The sequence below is a fragment of the Pseudorca crassidens genome, chromosome 10 (assembly GCF_039906515.1).
Source record: "Pseudorca crassidens isolate mPseCra1 chromosome 10, mPseCra1.hap1, whole genome shotgun sequence".
In the NCBI taxonomy this organism is placed as follows: Eukaryota; Metazoa; Chordata; class Mammalia; order Artiodactyla; family Delphinidae; genus Pseudorca; species Pseudorca crassidens.
The window spans coordinates 61426231-61446555 of NC_090305.1; the positions used below are offsets into that span (position 1 = coordinate 61426231).

The following is a 20325-nucleotide window of genomic DNA, read 5'->3' on the forward strand; positions in this document are numbered from 1 at the left end:
GATAATTTCTCTTAAAAGCGTACATATTATATATCTTATAATTATTAAATTAGCAGGCGAAAATATTTACATGAAAATAGCCAGTGTCAGTGTGATTGTAATTAATGCGCTCACAGCTGAATTAGTGTTTAGCCAGATGGAGCTGGTGGAAATTGGAACGACACTTGCAGTAAACGGTTTGACAGCATGTTTGGAGAACCAAAATTCTGCCATGACCCTCAAACAAGTAATCTCCCATATGGGATTAAAAATGAGAGCGGAATCCAAAACATCTGAAGGGCAAAATACATAAGTGTGTTTATAGTACATACCTGATAAAGTTAAAAACATGCACAACCAGGTTCCTTGAAAAGTTAAACAGAATTACCCTATGATCCAGCAATTCCGCTTCCAGGTATATACCCAAAAGAAGTAAAAGCAGGGACGTGACCAGATATTTGTACACCGGGTTCATAGTAGCATTATCACAATAGCCAGAAGGTAGAAGCAACCCAAGGGTCCTTTAGTGGGTGAACAGATAACAAAATGTGGTAGATATGTACAATGGAATATTATTCAGCCTTACAAAGGAAGGAAATTCTGACATAAGCTACGATATGGATGGACCTTGAGGACGTTACACCAAGTGAAACAAGCCAGTCACAAAAGGACAGACACTCTGAATCCTCCTGTGGGGGCTGTTAGAGGAATCAAATTCAGAGACGGAACGCAGAAAGGTGGCTGCCAGGGGCTGGAGGAGCGGGGAAGAGGAATCTGTGTTTAATGGGTGCAGTTGCATCTGGGGAAGATGATGACGTTCTGGAGATTTACAGAGGTGATGTGTGCACAACAAGGTGAAGTGTACACTTAAAAATGGTTAAAATCGGGCTTCCCTGGTGGTGCAGTGGTTAAGAATCCACCTGCCAATGTAAGGGACCTGGGTTCGAGCCCTGGTCCGGGAAGATCCCGCATGCCTCGGAGCAGCTAAGCCCGTGCGCCACAACTACTGAGCCTGCGCTCTACAGCCCGCGAGGCACAACTACTGAAGCCCGCGTGCCTAGGGCCCGTGCTTCACAACGAGAGAAGCCACCGCAATGAGAAGCCCGCGCACCGCAGTGAAGAGTAGCCCCCACTCGCCTCAACTAGAGAAAGCCTGCTCGCAGCAAAAGACCCAACACAGCCAAAAAAAGAAAGGCTAAAATGGTAAACTTTATGTTATGTATGTTTTACCATTATTTTTTAAAAATAAATAAAAGATGACCACTCTACTCATGTTATCTCCCAATGTACGGTTTTTGTTGGTTCTGGTTACAAAGTCACATAACTCCTGTTCTTTTTAGTGTCCCATTTTGTAGAACACAAAGTTTTTCAGAAGCAAATATATTGTGCTACAGCAAGAATGCCTGTATAAAGTTTAATTTTTGTGCAGTCAAATTTTTTTCCACCAGTTTTACTGAGATATAATTGACTTACAGCACTGTATTAAGTTTAAGGTGGACAGCATACTGATTTGACTTACACACATCATGAAATGATTATCACAATAAGTTTAGGCAACATTCATCACCTCATATAGATACAAAATTAAAGAGAGAAAAAATTGTTTCCGTGTGATGAAACTCTTAGGATTTACTCTCAACAACTTCCATATATAACAACAGAGTTAATTATATTCATCACGTTGTACATTACACCCCTAGTACTTATTTATCTTATAACTGGAAGTTTGTACCTTTTGACAGCCTTCATCCAGCGCTCCCTCCCCCGAAGCACCCATCCCCCCCTTTGGTAACCACAAAGGTGATCTCTGTTTCTATGAGTTTTTGTTTGTTTGTTTCTGAAGTACAACTGACCTACAACACTATGTTAGTTCCTGTTACACACAACATAGTAATTCAGTATTTCTATATATTTCAAAATGATCACTAGGATAGGTCTAGTCACAGTCTGTCACCAACCAAAGATACTACAAAACTACTGAATATACTCCCCACACTGTACATTTCATACCGTAAATCATTTGTTTTGCAACTACAAGTTTGTACCTCTTAATCTCCCCTTGATCATTTCCTTTGTAATCCTAGCCTTTGGATGGCCTTCCCCATCTCAAGATTACTAAAATATCCAGCAATATTTACTTCTAGCACTTCTATGGTTTCATTCTTAACATTCTATCTTTGAATCACCTGGATTTTATTGGGTTTGAAGGAGCTATATAGGGATCCAGCTGTACTTTTTATAACGATAACGAACAACAGCAATAATAATGGCAAATGTTTATGGATGCTACCATCTCCAAGCATTTATCTCCACTGACTCATTTAAACTTCCCAACAGCCCTAAGAGTGGAGACTATTATCATCCCCACTTTACAGAAGGGGAAACTAAGGCACAGAGGTTAAGTAACTGGACCCACATCACGCGGTAAGTATTAGACCTGGCTTTCTCACACAGAGTCTGGACCCATTGGCCACAGCCACCACCCACGCTGCCTCTGGCCCTCTGGTCGCACTGATTAAATAATTCCTCCGCGTAACTCTCTTTTCTCTAAATTCTCCTCCTCCTCCCAACTTCCACTCTCTTGAGTACTTTGCTTTGAGACTTCCTAAAACATAGCACATCGCTAAAGCTTTACTTTTGACCCATTCAGAGACTTTGTCTTCAAATGTCAGACGTAACTGATCTTACTTTTGTCCTGCCTCCTGGTGGTTCTACTCTCGAGGTTCTGTTAGTTACCTGTCTTTTGTTTTATAGAATATGTGTCAGCAGATTCTTTTTTCTTTTCCCTAGTGATTTAGGGCTGAGTTTCCTCCAAGTGCTGGGAATGGAGGGTGGCAGGCACTAGGCAGGGTGGCCTCCAGCTATGAGTTACCATCACCATTTACCTTTTTGTTTGTTTTGCGGTACGCGGGCCTCTCACTGCTGTGGCCTCTCCCGTTGCGGAGCACAGGCTCCGGACGCATAGGCTCCGCGGCCATGGCTCACGGGCCCAGCCACTCCGCGGCGTGTGGGATCTTCCCGGACCGGGGCACGAACCCATGTCCCCTGCATCGGCAGGCGGACTCTCAACCACTGCGCCACCAGGGAAGCCCACCATTTACCCTTTGAGCTATGCAAACATCATCATTTTCTTATGGGGGTCATGTTGTGAAAGACAAGGAAACACTGATTTGGAAGGTTCACACTATCTTTAAGATATGACACCTTATGATATCACACCAAAGAGGCATGGTAGACACTGCTAGTGGCTTCCCAACCACCCATCCTCTCCTACTTTCCTTAGTATCAAAGACCTGGGAAGTCTACATTTCTCAGCCTCCCTCCTAGCAAGGTATGACCAAGAGCGTTAAGTTCTGGCCATTGAGATTTAAGCAATGGAATGGTGAGGCTTTCCCAAAGGCTGCCTTCCTACAGCCTGGAACTTGGACATGATAGCTGGAGCTTCAGCAGCCTTCTAAGACCATGAGGTGACCTTAAGGATAGAAACCATGAGTATGGTGGAAATGAAGGACAGGAGGAGCCCAGGCCTTTGAGGACAGGAGGGCCACACCAGCACTGCAGAGCCTCCCTCTGAACTTCTTTTACGTGAAAGAAAAATAAATCCTATCAGGTGAAGGCACTGTTCTATGCAGCTAAGCTTAAGCCTTGCTGATACAGGTAGTTACCTTTAAATTACTAGAAGGTAAATCTGTATTTCTCTCATTATCTGTAGCAGAAATAGGATAACTTGCTTATACTTCATCTCACTAATCTTCCTCCCCCCTCTTAGGTTGTGTTGCTCTAATCTGGGGGTTCAGATCCAATTTCCTGTTTTCAAATTATTAACTCTTTACACTTAGCCTTTGCTTTCTGGTTTCCAAAAACATTTACACCCAATATTTACAGTTAGACTCTCAAAGACCTTCAAGGCAGCCTGAGCAGCTACCAGAGTTCAGGGCCCAATCCTTCTGTCCATCCTCTCCTCCCCAAAGTCAGCCCTTACCAAGGAACAAAGGAAGTCAGTTAGCATAAGGGATAAACTTTGAGATAAAGACTTATGTGCCAAATCACAGAAACTTTATTTTATTAATAGAACAAAATTTTGTGAACCCGAAATTCCTGCTGTGCCTCTACCATTCAATGCAGTCAACTGTCTTATTGTTAATCTAAACTAACTTCCGGAACAGGAAATTCTGTTTATAAATGAACAATGGTTACTTTTTCAGAACATCACATGAGATCATCTGGATATTAAAAGATTTCAAACTCATCCAAGAACAGATCACTACAGCCTGATAATAAACAGTTAAAACAGATGAAACAATAAAACCTGGGCGTGAAACGATTCCACGTTACTTGAACCAGGTTTCAAACCAACACAAATGTAAACTCAAAATGTAGAAAATTACAAAGGATAACCTCCTACAAAGAAGAATACACATGAAGAAATATAAGCCTTTGTTAAATATAAATAAATAAAGGAAAAAAAATTAAAGTTATCTCATCAGGTGACGTATGTATGATACACAAGTGTCAGGAGCAGTTAAAGTTCCTCTGAGGTGCGCACTTGAATAGCATGGATGACCACTCAAGATTCCTTGCTCAACTCCCCAACGCCAGGGATGAGCCAAGAAAAGCAAGGACAGCAGAAACCAAAAAGCGACTCTCTGAAAGCTTATTAAAAATGCAGGGCTTCCCTGGTGGCGCAGTGGTTGAGAGTCCGCCTGCCGATGCAGGGGACACGGGTTTGTGCCCCGGTCCGGGAAGATCCCACATGCCGCGGAGCGGCTGGGCCCGTGAGCCGTGGCCGCTGAGCCTGCACGTCTGGAGCCTGTACTTCGCAACGGAAGAGGCCACAACAGTGAGAGGCCCACGTACCGCAAAAAAAAAAAAAAATGCAGCCACACTGGGAGACATGTGAGTGTATTGGTGAGTGACAGCTAAAGGGCCTGGGGTGTCTTTTTGGGGTGATGAAAATGTTCCAAAATTAACTGTGGCGATGATTGCACAACCCTGTGAACATACTAAAAACCATCAAATTATACACTGTAAATGGGTGAATTCTATCTCAATGAAGTGGTTACTCACACACCAAAAATGTAACCCCACAAGGAATGTGAAAAAAGGTCTCTGGGCACACCTACCACCCTTGGGCATGTCTCCAAATCTCCTGCCAAACACTGTTCATGAAAGACGTATCTGAATCCATCCAAAAGGTTAAATCACCTTCCCTATCATCCTAGGAAAGCCCAAGGAATTTCTAATACCCTTCACTGCCATTTCTACTGAAAATGGGTCAAGCAAAATGAGATTTCATGCTTAGAAACAATAAACTCTGGCTGCCTGGAGACTCCAACGATAATGGAACAACTGTTCACGGCTTAACAATGCTGAGGGGAATGGGCTATTACTGGACCCAACAGGAGCCCTTTGAATTTTTATTTTTGGCTTCTCAGCTAAAAAGGGATATTTCTCTCTTATTGTTAAGTTGAAGTCCTGATACAGATCAGGGCTTGAAGGTCTAGACCAGCAGTCCACCAACTACTGTCCACAGTAAAATTCGGCCCCCTGCCTGTTTTTATAAATAAAAATTGCATTGGAAAAGAGCTACGCCCATTCCTTTAGGTATTGTCTGTGGCCGCCGTCAGCTACAACAGCAGAGACCACGGAACTGACAAACCTAAAATATTTACTCTCCGGCCCTTTAGGGATAAGTCTGCTAGTCCCTACTCTAGGCCATTGGAGCCCAGGTCCTTCCCCTACCCACCCCCACTGAGTTCCCTAGCCCAGCAGAGCTAAGAGACTAGGCAAAGGGCTTAAAGGTCACTGACACCACTTCAGGGGCTTTCCTGAAGACCACCTACATGCCTGTGCCATTCAAGACCACTACTGCTACCTGAGGGTCTCCTAAAATCCAGGCTGATCTTCCCTCATTCCCCACCCTTGCTATGGCTCACTTTGAATGAAGTATCATTTTGCAACTCAGTGACCTTGAGCTAGGCCATGGAACTTCCCTGGGCCAATGGAATGTGTCACTTACTGCATGTCCAATCAGAGGCTATGACTGTGCCTGTGTGGTTACATTTGTCCCCTTGAGCTCCTGTCCCCTGCCGGGAGAAGAACACGGCCCTACACAGCTGCTGCCCGTCATCCCAAATCTTCAAATGAGACAAGTGAAGCAGACCTGAACTGAAGCTCAGGCATGGAAACTTAAGACAAAGAGCAAGGAGTAAATGTTGCAGTAGCCACTGTGAAATTGGGAGTTGTTTGTTACCCAGCATTTCTACAGCAAAACCTAACTACTACACACACCCAATTTAAAAGCATGTAAAGTACGGCCACCGATAACTAGGAGGATAAAGTTCACTGCATAGGACTGACATTCCATCACCATCAGGATCTCCTAACAAGTAGTCTAAGCAAGGAAGATGTGGCCACTCTTGGCTTTCATAACACCCTCCCTTAAAAAAACAACTCCTGGAATTAACTCCAGCAAATAGCAGATGGGAATAAAATAAAATAAAGGTGGGATGGACCAAGGCAGGAGAAGAGATGGGAGCAGATTTCTTTTGTTCTACACATCTAAAGTTGCCGGCCCTACCTGTCATACTCTTTAGACAAGTAACTCCTCTCTCCTCCAATCCCTTTCAAAAGTTGCACACCCAGGGCACTGCAGGTGTCTGGTCTCAAGGTTAAGGCTACCACTCCAGTTGCTAGTGCTCCTCTTGCCCACTAGGTGGCGCTGCATCCGCACCTGGGCAGGCCCACACCCTCCCGCAGGTCCCAGACAAAGGGAGGAGAGGACACCAGAATGCAGTACTTCCAGGCCTGCCTCAGACTCAGACTTGACCATTCCCATTTCTACTCTCCACAAACCCCTCCTTAAATAGAAATGAAATAGCACTGAGCAATGGAGTTCAAACCTACAGTTAACGACAACCTCAGTTGTCTGTTGTGAGGTTTTTTCAACACCAAAAAAAAAAGTATAGTTATCAGATACACTGAAATCTAACGTGTTGGGTTGGGTGTGAGAACTGAATTCCTACCAAAAGAAGAGAAGGGAGGTCAGCGTTCCCATGCCCATCGGCTCTGCCTCATCATCATGTTTCTAACCATTAAGAAGCAAGACCTTCCTTCTCTCCCACCAAGAACATGACCCACATGCACGGTCCATCATGTAGATCAAAATCCAGTTTAGCGCTGAAAACCTCCTGGAAGAGGAAAATTCGAGTCTTGCCCTAAGCTGACTCTCTGGGGGTCTGGGCTTCGTGTTGGCAATCTCTGACTCCTCTGGCCATACCAGGTCATTTTCTTCCACCTGCCTTAAAAAGTCCTTGCTAGCTTGAGACTGAAAAATGGAATACTGCCTGCTATATCAGTAAACAAAGGATGTCACAGTCATCACCGATTGCAGCCATCACCAGACAGTGAGCTGGCGAGCCCCGAGGGAACTCGGGAAGGAAGAGAATACCTGCCATCTAGCAGCCTTCAGACTGCAGCCACTCCCTACCGTGAGCCCCGAGGAAACTCAGGATGTGAAAACACAGGATACTGGCCCCAGATAGCTGAGATGCCTATCAAAGGAATGATTTCGGTGAGCCCAGACTCTTTCATCTTCCCATACATAGAGAAGTGCTAAATTCCTTAACTTGGGATATCTGTTTGTTTTTAATTAACAATTATCTTTTTTAAATTTTATTTATTTATTTATTCTGGCTGCAGAGGGTCTTCCTTGCAGCACACAGGATCTTCCTCGCGGCATGTGAACTCTTAGTTGCGGAATGCACGCGAGCTCTAGTTCCCCCACTAGGGGTCGAACCCAGGCCCCCTGCATTGGGAGCGCGGAGTCTCACCCACTGGACCATCAGGGAAGTCCCATAATGATATTCTTTTTTTGTGTGTGTGTGGTACGCGGGCCTCTCACTGTTGTGGCCTCTCCCGTTGCGGAGCACAGGCTCCGGACGCGCAGGCTCAGCGGCCATGGCTCACGGGCCCAGCCGCTCCGCGGCATGTGGGATCTTCCCGGACCGGGGCACGAACCCGTGTCCCCTGCATCGGCAGGCGGACTCTCAACCACTGCGCCACCAGGGATGCCCCAATGATATTCTTTTGACATTCAGACTACCTGCCCTTTGTTGCAAAACTTCTATACAACCTGGCTCCCCACTTGCCTCCTTGGAGCAGTTCTCTCAGGGTTACTTGAGATGCTGCCTCTGGGTTTGAAGTCCTAAAAATTCCCACCAAATAAAACATAACTCTCAATCGTTAGGCTGTGAATATTTTTGAAGTCGACAAGACTCACGCTGCCCCTGGCTTGTGCTCACTTGTCCACTGCCCAGTCCGTCCCCCTGCGGCATCAGGCTTGCAGTCATCATCCCCATGACGTGATGGGCATGTCACCTCCAAGCCAAACACCGTCCAACTCCCCACCGCTCAACTCCTGGACCCCATGCTCCCCCTCTGCCAGCGACCTCTGAAATCTGAAATCCACACATCTCCCTCCCTGCCCACAACCCCCAGTCCTCACAGTTCTCAAGACCCCCTCCCCTTGATCCCCCATATCGCCTCCATCGCCTCTTCCCATGCAGCTTCAACCCCACAGCCCACCCTCCCTCCCTCCCTCCCTCTGTGGTACTTTCGCGGCACCCACAGGACAAAACCCAATTCTGCACAAAACCAACAGTCCACCTTACTCTGCCCTGAAGCTGGGCTCTGGGGGGTGAGAGGTAATCACAAAGCATGATGGGCAGACGGAGAGCCCTAGAATGCCGTGGGCTCCCAGGCTCACCGCGCTCGGTACCCCAGCTCCTCCTCCAGCCCGGTGCCCAGGGGTGCCAGGGAAGAAAGTCCGATGGGCTGGGTAGGGTCTGAAACAGCCTCTCCCTGGGCGGGAAACTAGGGTAACACAGCTTCTGCGCAGCTTCCAGGTGCCCAGAGCGGAGGCGAGCTGGTCCTCTCTCCTTTCCTCCTCTCCCAGAGGTCACTTCCCTCCCGAAGACTCCCAGAACTTCCAGCCTTCAAGCCTCCTCTTCACTCCATTCCTCTCCCAGCACGTTTACCTCCATCCAAGAATTCAGAAGATGTCCTGCCCAGGGACTGCAGGCAGAGTGAGACAGGCCCTCCTCCCTCCATCCCCTCACCTGCAAGCTCACACCTTCACGACAAACCCCTGTGTTTCCCAATGAGCATTACAAAGCCCTTCGTTATCACAGGAAGCCTGTTACCTAAGACACTACAGGGAAAGGGCCAGCTTTACAACAGGCCAACCTCACCTCTCCCACATGCTGGAAAACACCAAAGAACATTAACGCAGCACTCCCTGTAACCTGCTGTCTTTACCTAAGAGGTTCTGACTGAACGGAACGGCGAGGCTTACCAAGTCTTCACCAACCGAGATCCACCTCCGTTGTCAAATTGTTTTACAAGGCAAAAAATTAAAAACTGTAACTGTTTCTTTTTATGCAGTGGGGGAGGGGAAACACAGGGAAAGGAAGGAGAGAAGGGAAGGAGTAGCGAGATGGGGAACAGGTAGCACGGAGGAGAGAAAAGGAGTGGGAGGAAAAAGAAAGAGGTGGAGAGAAGAAGGGGGACTCAGTGGCGAGAGGAAGAAAGAAGCAAAGGAGAGAAGAAAGGAAAACTGAAAGCAAAAGTTCTCCAAGAGCGCCCTCTGGAACCAGAAAGCCTGCTGGCCCCTGTCTCTATTCGATTTCCCTATTCCGGACATTTCACGTGTGACCTTTTGTGTCTGGCTTCTTTCAACGAGCACACTGTTTTCGAGGGTCATCCATGCCATAGCATGTATCAGTACTTCATTCCTTTTTATTCCTGAACTATATATACTCCATGGTATGAATATACCACATTTTGTTTACCCATTCATCAGTTGATAGACATTTGGGTTGCTTCTACTTTTTGGCTATTGTGAATAATGCTGCTTGGAACACTCCCATAAAGTTTTGTGTGTGGAATTATGTTTTCATTTCTCTTGGGTACGTAACTAGGAGTAGAATTGGTAAGTCAAACAGTAACTAGTATGTTGAACCTTCTGAGGAACTACCAGACTGTTTTCCACAGTGCAAGCTTTCACCTTGACTGCAACATCATGAGGGACCCTGGGACAGAGCCACCTAGCTAAGCTACTCCTCAATTCCTGACCCGCAGAAATATGTGAAACTATAAATGTTTGCTGTTTCAAGCTGCCAAGGTTTGCGGAAGTTTTTTACACAGCAAGAGATAACTAACAGATGAGAATTAAACGAAGTTAGACACAAAAGGTGTTTAGGACAGTGTCTAGCACATAATAAGTGCTCTATCAATGTCAGCTACTATTATCACAGTATCTTCCCACCACAGGGCCTTTGCTCATGCTATTTTCACTGCTTGGAATGCTCTTTCCCTCCCTCCCTTCCTGCTATCTCCTACTTATCCTTCAGATTTCTGCCAAGACTACTTTCCCACAGAAACCTTCTTAGAAATGCCACTTCAGGGAATTCCCTGGTGGTCCAGTGGTTAGGACTCTGCACTTTCACTGCCAAGGGGCTGGGTTGGATCCCTGGTCAGGGAACTAAGATCCCACAAGCCACGTGGCGTGGCCAAAGAAAAGAGAAAGAAATGCCACTTCAGAAATCCCCTTTACACAATCTCTTAGCACCCTGTACTTCTGTGAATATCAAACATAGTCATAGTTAAATCGTATTTTCAAGACATTTTTTCCTCTTCCGAAATATAAAAGAATCTCAACCTGGCACACCGCCCTACCCTCTGTACACACAACGATATCTCAAGAATACCTCTTAAAGGCCAACAACCCACCAGAAAAATGAGCAAAGACAAAAAACAGGTTGTTTGCAGAAAATGAAATAGAAAGGAGGCAGAGACTCATTCATAATTAAAAAGAAACAAAATAAGATGAAATACCATTTTTTATGACTATCTGATTAACCATGATGAAAATGGTTGATCAAACTCAGAGACTGCCACTTCCCCACGTGGATGCTGGGCACTTAATGGGGGCAGGCTCTCTGGAGGGCCGTGCTGCGATGCACGCAAAATCCTAAATGCACGTTTCCTGTTAGCCCACAGACATGCAGGATAAGTGACCCAAAAGATGTACACGCAAGAACGCTGTTCCTTGGAGCACTGTTAAAAAGCAAACACTGGAAACAACTTAAAGCATCCGTCAAGAGGGGACTGACAAAAAACAGAGGCTCTTTTTTGGCCACTGAGTGGCGAGTATGATGAACTCCCTGCCCTCATAGCTGCTACTTGCACAGCAACCCTGTCTGCAGGGGCAGTGCCTGCCTGCTCACTACATACCCTAATGAGGCCAGGTCCACACACCTACAATCAGAATCCAGGCTCCATCATTTTAATTTAGTTTCTCCTTTACATTACAGTAAGGCATTACACTGGTTCTTCTAAGATGATGTGTTTAGAGGGATTCGTTACCTATTAATTTCTGATTAATAAAGGAGGAACTACAGAATGTTTGTTATAAAAAAAAATCATGTCTGGGAACAGCTGGTTTAAATAAATGGAGATGATAACGATACAGCCAAATGAGTGACTATAGAGCCATTGCAAAGCATAAGGCAATATTCTAAGTACTGTAATGAAACAATCATAAGTAGTAGTTAATTTTTTTAATGCAGATTAGGGTATATGGTATGGTCCCATTTGTGTATTTCTAGAAAAGGAATTATGTGCATAAAAACTTCCTGGAATGATTTTTTTTAATGGTTAAACTGTACAGATGGACGAATGATTGTTACCCTACGTTGACTATGCTTTGGTACAATTCCAAGTTTTACAATTTGCATGTGTTACTTTCATCATTTAAAACCCTAGTTAAATGAAATTATGAGAAGAGAAAAATCCACAAGGAAGGAAGTTAAATAGGGTCAGAAAACACTACTGGATTGTAAACCCAAGGATGCCTGGTTTCCATGAGAGGACAGGCCACCCCACTCTGCACCTCCTTAAAGGTGAGGGTGGTAACAGTACCTGCTTGGCAGGATTGTGCTGAGAAAAAAGTGAGTTTCCAGAGCAGCGCCTGGAAGCCTGCCAAGCACAGAGCAACTACTCAATAAGTGTCAGCCATTGCTAGGACCTGTGATGGCTGTCAACTTGACTGAGCCATGGGGTACCCGGATACCTGGCCAAACATTACTCTGGGTGTTTCCGTGAGGGCGTTTTTGGATGAGATGAAGATTTAAATCGGTAGACTGAGTAGAGCAGATTCCCCTCCATGATGTGGGCAGGCCTCATCCAATCCACTGAAGGTCTGAAGAGAACAAAAAGGCTGACTCTCCCTCGAGTAAGACAGAATTCCTCCTGCCTGACTGCTCTCCAGCTGACATCAGCTTTTTCCTACCTTTGGACTCAAACTGAAATACCGTCTCTTCCTAGGATGGCGAGCCTGCTAATCTCTGGACTGGAATTACACCACTGGTTCCCCTGGATCTCCAACTTGCCAACTACAGATCTTGGAACTTGTTAGCCTCCATAATTGTGTAAGCCAATTCCTTATAGTATGATATATATATGTAATATTTTATATATATATATATATATATATATAATCTCCTGTCGGTTTTCTCAGGAAAGCCCTAATACAAGATTTATCAAATTTGATTTGTTCCAGGTCTAATTACAGTTACAAAGTTTCTGTTCATAATAGTTTCACTTGATTTGCTCAAGTCTGTCAATGTTCACACAAGATCAGACGTCAGAGAAGAAAGTCAAGTTTCTCTGGGCCGTGAGTCCCAGAGTCACCAGTGAACTGTGCGGCTGGGAGAACATCCAAACCCAGCTGCAAGGCACACCCAGCACCCTCTCTTGCTGAATCCCTGGGAAGCCCCTACAGCAAACCTCCGCAGAGTGGGACAAACAGGGTGCTGACGGCAGAGGCCCACATCTGGCCGCTCCAGTCCCACTAGAGAGCATCTTGAACGAAGTGTGTGTGAAGTGACACTTGCTCTAATACTTGTAAAACAAATTAATGTAAATCCGTTATGAAAACTTGGCATCTAAAAGAACACCCTTAGGAATACTATTTGTGGCTGGGACCAAAGCACCCCTGATCAATTCTTTAATAAGATTACTCTTTACTTTTCTTGTAATTTATTATTTGGCAGCTTCCTAAAATGGTTTAAAGTAGGCAAGGGCTAACACCAATACATTAGGTGCATTAAAAACTTGCTTCAAGTTCAGAACGAAACCAATTAGGAGGATAAAAATATAGCAGGCACCTGCAACTGTAACCTCCCAATCACATGTCAAGAATCTTACTAATACATTTTAACTCAATTTTACAGTATATGTCAAAACCTTGTGTGATAAACATTCTACCCACTCACCTAAGGATGAGAAATGGAGAAGCAAGGTCAGCTGGTAACTCCCAATCTCATTTACAGCATGTTTAAAAGGCCAATGCGAATGTTTTGTGTTTTGCTGAAGATTAAGTGTTACCTCTAAAATCAGCACAACAAGGTCCTCCTCCTGCACTGCATTTGCAAAAACAAACCAACTGCTAAATAGGGGCCATTCCACTGAGAGAAGAAGCAAAGAACATTTCTAAATGATAAATCTGAAAAAAACTTGTAATTCCCTAGATTCTAATTCACGTTTTCTCTCTCTGTGAAAGAAGAGATGTTTCACTGTCCATTCTTTTCTGTTTCACCCAGCCAAGTAAGTACGATTTACATCATATATTTTCAATGGAAAACACAGTAAAAGTTTTATTCTAGACAGGAACTGACAAGCAAGATTTTACATTCAATTCATAAAAGAAGTCCATAATACTTTAATTTGAGCATGTTTTCAGAGGACAAATCATCAACTCTGATGGCTTTAAATCAGTGACAGAAAAGGAACAAATCTGAAATGGTGGCCCTGTGATGACAAGGACACCAGACAGGACAGTTCCCGTAAGCATAGTGGCAGCAATCCTGTCCGGGGTCACAGCGAGTCATTTCCACCGCTGCCCACCTCCAGGGCTCTGAGGGAGAGGCCAGAGCTCATCTACGGACACCAGCAAAAAGCTGGCCTCGAACAGATGCCAGTTGAACAGAATTATTGAACAAGCCTGAAAATACTTTAAATATACAGACACACACACACACACACACACACACACACACACACCCCACAGCATCTCCATTATCTCCCATCCAGAGTCTCATCTGTCTTGAAACCTAAAACTGAATAGAACAGGGCAAGAGGAGCTCATGCCGCTGAGGAACTCACTGGTTTGTGGCCCAGCAGATTGTGAGTAACAGCATATAGACAGGACAGAAACCAGATGGGTCATCAATCATCAGACTCTGATCAGCCTGGAGGAAGCGAGGAGAAACGTCAGCCCCACATCAAGAGACAAGCCAGAGCAGAACTGATTAGCAAGCTCGCCGTCACCGGGGTGTGGATGGAGGTACAGGGCCAAGCACATTTAGTGCAGAAAAAAAGAAAAGTGGGGCAGAAAAGAGAGAAGGAGCGGGGGAGACACCCTGCCTGACCCTGTTCTTCACCTGAAAAATTCCTTGCTGACCCAGACACCAGGTGAAGCTTTAAGAAACCAGGATAGGACACAGGATCAGGAAAATCAGTAGGAGAGGCCAGAAGGGGCCTCAGAGATTGTGGTCAGTCGCTGCAGAGAATTTCAAAGAGCAAGGTGGTGGAGTCCAGAAGCCCGGTCCCAACTCAGACCCACTGCTCATGGCCCTGCAGGGGTCACCTGCCTCCCCTGAGCCTGGATGAGGGGCTGAGGGGTGAGCAGCCTCCGAGGTCCCTCTGCTCTGCCTGTCAATAACTCGATACTGCAATTCCCCACCCCAGGTCCAAGGACAACCTGCCAAGCCGAACAGAACAGGAGAGAAACAACTTTCCCCGTGGCCTTTTCACCCTTCCGGCCGCAACTTTCACAAAGAAAAGCAACAGCGGACATGCCGGGCAAACACACTTACCACGTGAGCTTGTCCGAATGAGCCTGCCTGGGCAGAGTCTTGGCAGAGGCTGGGCCCTCACGGGCTGCTCAAACCGAAATACCAATGCCATGTGCAGAGAGAAACTCCAACGGCAGTTCAGAGCGAACAGCGATCCCCCATCAGAACCCAACCCAGGCAGCACCTCAGCACAGCCAGCTTCTGCACCTACTCAGCAGTTCTCTGAGCTTGCTTGTTGGGGCAAATCCTAAGACTGCTCGCTGCCCTGGAAGCACAATGGGTTACGTAACTAGAGGCAGCATGGGCACCCTATCGGCTCATCTTGTTAAACTGCCCCAAGAAGAAAATGACGCACCCCAAAATGTGATATCTCTAGGTTGAGGATAAGGGGAGGGAGAGGGGGAGCAGGGCTTTGTGACGGGCATTTGGGCTTTGCCTAAAAACTAAAGAGGAACAAAAAGCTTGCTGTTCATCTCAGCGCTCCCCAGGAACTGTGGGTGGCGTGGATTTATGAGAGGCCGGGTGCCAAACGGTCTCCCAGGACTGCACTTGGCAAAGCCCTTGGAGTCCACATACGCATTCTCGGAGAAACTCCAGATCTCTGGGAAATGTTTTCTGTTTTGTGTCTTCCTCTCAGTGACCGACAAATGAGACTTTAACCTGAGCGTGTTCTGCGTTGTCGGGCTGCACCTTAAACACGTAACCGTGTCTGTGTTTACGCTCCTGTTTAACAAGCCACTGCCAAACGTGACAGCACTGAGCTGCTTCTCAGCTGTCCTATGGTGCTTGCTACAGATGTTCCCGCAAAGAACCCCCAGCTACCATGCCCCATAGCCTCTGAAGTTTCAGCACTGCAATTCTGCCATTACTTTGCCCTCGGTTGTCATGTTCAAAGCGAAACGACTTTAGCAAGCTAAATGTTTCCCGGATTTCACTGGCACAGATGCCACTAGAATCCCAGCGATTAGCTCACGTGTTTAGACAAATGAAGATGCAGTTGGGACACTGCCTCCTCCGAGAAGCCCTCCTAGTCTCCCGGATCCTTTCCCCTCCAAGGCTCACCCAGGCACCCTCCTTGATGCTCTCCCGTGTGCTGTGCTTATCACTGGTGTAACCATTCTGCACAGCCTATTTCCACTCACTCATCTACGTCCCCACCCAACTGGACAGTATTCCTTGGTGGGGGTGGGGGGCAGGTGGCAGGGAACGCATACCCCGGGGGTCATGACCTACACGCAAGCCCCGCCCCTTAGAGCTCAGGATCTTAGGCCAGATGCTGAACCTTTCCTGATTTAGTCTCTTTACCTGTAAAAACAGGACAACAGTCTCCATTTAATGGGGATGCAGTACTAATTAAATGACACAACTCATTCATTCAGCAAATGTTTACTGAGCACTGGCCACAGGCAGGCGCTCTTTCAGACACTGGGACTCGGTGGTGCACAAAGTCCTTGCCCTTAGCGAGTTTCTATTCTACTGTAAGTTTGGTCAACGAAATACAAACATGTAGTACTCACGGCTAAGTATGGGGAGACAGCTAAAGCAGGTAAGGGAGATGGGGAAGAGGGGTGTGGACCACCCTCTATGCAGGGGAGTCACAAAAGGCCTCTAAGGAAATGCCATTTGGAGAAAGTAAAGAAGGAATCAGGAGGACATCTAGGGTTAAGGCGATCCAGGTGCTGAGCAGCAGCAAGAACAAAGGCCCTGAGGTGGGATGTGCTGGGTGTATCCAAGAATTAGTGAGGAGGCCAGTGTGTCCGGAATGGAGTGAGTGAAGAGGAGATAGGTCAAAGGGGCACAGGCAGCTCTGTCACTTAGGCCACGGTCAGAAGGGAGCCCGCTGGAGGTTTGGAGCACAAGAGTTAAACCACCTGACGTTGTATTTAAAAAGCCACTCTTTTGGCTGGGCAGAGATTGGATTGCACAGAGGCAAGAAGGGAAACAGGAGGCCCAGTTAGGAGCCCACTGCAATGATCCGGGCGTGAGATGAAGGTGGCTTGGACCAGGGTAGTTACTGTGGGGCTGGTGAGAACCAGTCAAACTCTGGACACACTGGGAACAAAGAGTCAAGAGACTTCCCAGCAAACCAGGGTCTGAAAGAAATACAGAGGTCATGAATGCTTCCAAGGCTTCTGGCCTGGGCAACTGGAAGGATGTAAGTACCATTTAGAAAGACTGCAAAGAAAGCAGGTGGAGGGAGAAATCAGGAGTTCATTTCTGGCCAAGTTAGTCAGAGATGCCCAACAGGCGTCCAAGTGAAAGTGTTGTTATGTGGAGTCAGACCGACACATCTGGCCTTCGGGGCAAAGGTCCAGTCTGAGGACAGGAACTGGAAAGTGCTCAGCGTAGAAGCAGATTCTAAATCCCGGAGCCCGCGTGAGATCACTTAGGGCGTGGGTTACCCGAGAGAGCGAAGGGCTGAGCCCCGGGGCCCCCAAAGTTCCCAGAGGGGAGCAGCTAGCAAGGTTGGGACCCAAAGCCAAGGGAGGACCGTATTTCCAGGAGAAGGGGGTGGTCGGCCGTGTCAACTCCTGCTGAAAAGGCTAAGGATGGACCCCTGAACCGAATGAGGCCGTCAGCACTGGGGGCACGGTGGGGTCACAAGCCTGCTCGCGGTGGACACAGGAGAAAAACAGGAGGAAAAACAGAGCAAACCGAAGAGCAGAGACACAGGCGCTAGCTGCAGGGAAAGCAGAGCAAAGAAGAATTCTTTTTAAGAAGGGAGCGACGATAGCATGCTTTTGTGCTAACAGGGAAGATCCAGGCACAAGGAGAAACGGATGGTGTAGTAGAGAGAGGGCGGGGGCCGGAAGCGTGTCCTTCAGGGCCCAGGCAAGCAGCAGTAGGATTTAGTGCACACGTGGAGGGGAGGCCCCTGGTGCCATCGGGAGCTCAGGGGGTCAGCACCCAGGCATTCGGCTGGGATCCCGGCACCTCCAAGCCCCTCACACCCAGGAAGCTCTTGACGTGGGGTGGGGCTGGGGGCCCTCAGTGCCTAACTGGAGAGAGAACAGGGGAAAACTACACACCATTCCCACTCAGAGCCCCCTCCTGTGAGGGCTCCAACAGTTGTCTCAATGATCCCTTGAGGAAAGACACAAACGAGAGCTCCGTTACAATGTGCCTGAATAGCAGATGTAGCCAGTGCGCTGGGGGATGAGCGCCCTGTTCTCGAGACACTGGGAAGGCATGACTGACAAAACTCGACAAAGTTTTTGTCTGTGCAAAACTTGACAGTGTACAAAGGGTGCTGCAGGGAGTTCCCCATTGCCGCAGCCCACAGCATCATGGCATGTTATTTCCATTACACCTATCTTATGTCTGAAGAAACAGCCTCAGAGAGAGGGGCAGGGGGCCAAACTACACTGAGCCCCGCTACGGGCCAGGGACGCTGCTCAAGGTTCAGTGATCCCGTCTTTAACCTTCACGACAGTTCTGTGAGGTGCTGTCTTCATCTCAGACAAGTCAGTTCTGGATGGCCAGTCTCACGATCCCAAAGCTCAGACTCTTTGCACTTCGGTAGCCCCTCCCCACTCTCCACATCCCTCCCCGGGACCCACTCCTACGGCCCCACCCTTCCCCGGTCCTCACTGCCTTCCCCGGTCCTCACTGCCTTCCCCGGTCCTCACTGCCTTCCCCCGTCCCTGGCAGGGAGAGGCGCCCTTACCAGTGATGGTGCAGGCATCCCGGTACCCTCTGCAGCCGGGAGCATCTTCCACAGCCTCGCTTACATAGTGTTCCTCAGGGATGCCCGGGCTGCAGGCTAGGACTGCATGGTTGCACGCCTCCAAAGGGGGCACGGAGTTGGCCAAAGTGTCGTCGTGCAGAGCTGTGGCGTCCAGCTTGGCAGGTTTCACGGGGAGGTGCCCACTGCCATCGGGGACCCCGCTGCCGGAGTCAGGGGCAGTCGGGCAGACGGCCCCCAGGAGGTCTGGCACACCAGCAGCGGCTCCTCACGGGGAATCTATGGGACAATCCAGAGAGAGGAGCTCAGTGACTTAGAGTCTCTGAAAAAAAAAGAACAGAACCTTCAGAAAATAAGGACCCCGAGATGATGTGGGATCAGACTGTAAATTCTGTTTCCTTCAAGCCAAGGTACTTCCAATTGAATTCTTCAGTTTCGATAAAAGAACTGCAAGTGAAGTTCCATTCACCCAATCAGGTCCCAGTACAGAACAAAATACAGAGTGTGTGGCTTCATTTACTACCTGAAACCTGTCTTGAAGCAGCTCTAAGCAAATCAACAGACTGGACCACAGCTGAAATGATGACACCTACCCTGAAATGAGCACACCCAGGTCACCTGGCAGCCACATGGAGTGTGGGAAGAGCTATGCACGAGCATCCTGGGGAAGACATGCACCCCTCTAAAAAAAAGCCATCTTTTTTTTTGTATATTGAATTATGTAAGATGTGATACCTCTCTTAAACCCTTTCCAACCACCGTATATTCTCAACTCTCCAAGAGCTTGAAGGCATGCCGCAACCTTAAGCTACAGCATGAAGTTAGAAGACTTCTTTAAGAATATGATGCAAACTACAGACCTTAAGCCAAAAAAACACACGCAGGTTCAGGAAAATCAGCCCATTCATAGGCTCTCAGGAATCTAAGGGCAGCAGGTGAAGGGTCTGGGGACTAGCAGGTCACTCTCTCTAGGGGCCATTCCAGCAACATCAGCCTGACCCAGGGTCCACACCCCCACGTAAAATCTGGATGGGCCTAAAAAATACCTGCTAAAAAAGGGATGGTGCATGGCAGAGGCTACTGAGAACCCCACTTGGTTCCAGTAACAGCAAACCTACATGCAAGAGATGTCTCCACACGGTTCAGGAGAGCGCTACTGCCTTAGACATTAACTTTCAATTCAGCTACGCCCCTTTCCTCCCAGCCCACCTCCACATACCACATACTGTAGGTATGCACACATATACCCAGAAAAAATGCCAAACATGACCCTTATGAACAAGACAGAAAGCCTGAGAAACATTCTTCAGCAGGACAGTTCTCAAAGTGTGGCCTGAGAACCCCTGGGGTTCCCTGAGACCAGTTTAAACGGTCTGCAAGGTCAAAATGATTTTCTAAGGTACTTTCACTATCATTCTCTCACAGATGGTACGATGGAGCTCTCCAGAGATTTCCATGATGTGTGATGATACCTTTGTTCTGAAGGTTAACGAAGGGAATGTGTACTTCTGAATCCTTGTGGTTTAAAATTTTCTGTTTTGATTTCTAATACAATATATGTAAATCAAGGTGACACACATGAACAAAAGCTCTTTGGGATCCTCAATCATTTTCCTGGGACCAAGAAAGTTTGAGAATTATTGTTCTAGTAATGATATATTTACAGTTCATTTTTTTTTAAATAAGAAAAAAAGAGAAAAAAGAGGAAAGTTAACAGAGATTCACTCAACATGGTGCAGTCAG

The 20325-nt window shown here is 47.1% G+C and overlaps 1 protein-coding gene across 15 annotated transcripts in view; it reads right to left on the reverse strand.

Moving 5' to 3' along the window:
- TRAK1 (trafficking kinesin protein 1) overlaps positions 1-18847 on the reverse strand; it is a 103653-nt gene extending 84806 nt beyond the window's left edge. For 3 of the 15 annotated variants that reach the window (XM_067753972.1, XM_067753973.1, XM_067753971.1), the window contains exon 1: positions 14919-15119. In XM_067753972.1, coding sequence (XP_067610073.1) covers positions 14919-15009 — 91 coding nt within the window. In that variant the 5' untranslated portion in view covers positions 15010-15119. Of the gene's footprint in view, positions 1-9334; positions 9577-14918; positions 15130-18564 lie in introns of those variants that run through there. The other 12 variants (XM_067753975.1, XM_067753976.1, XM_067753974.1 and 9 more) reach the window with 9 other exon arrangements.
- Positions 18848-20325: the final 1478 nt, after the last annotated feature.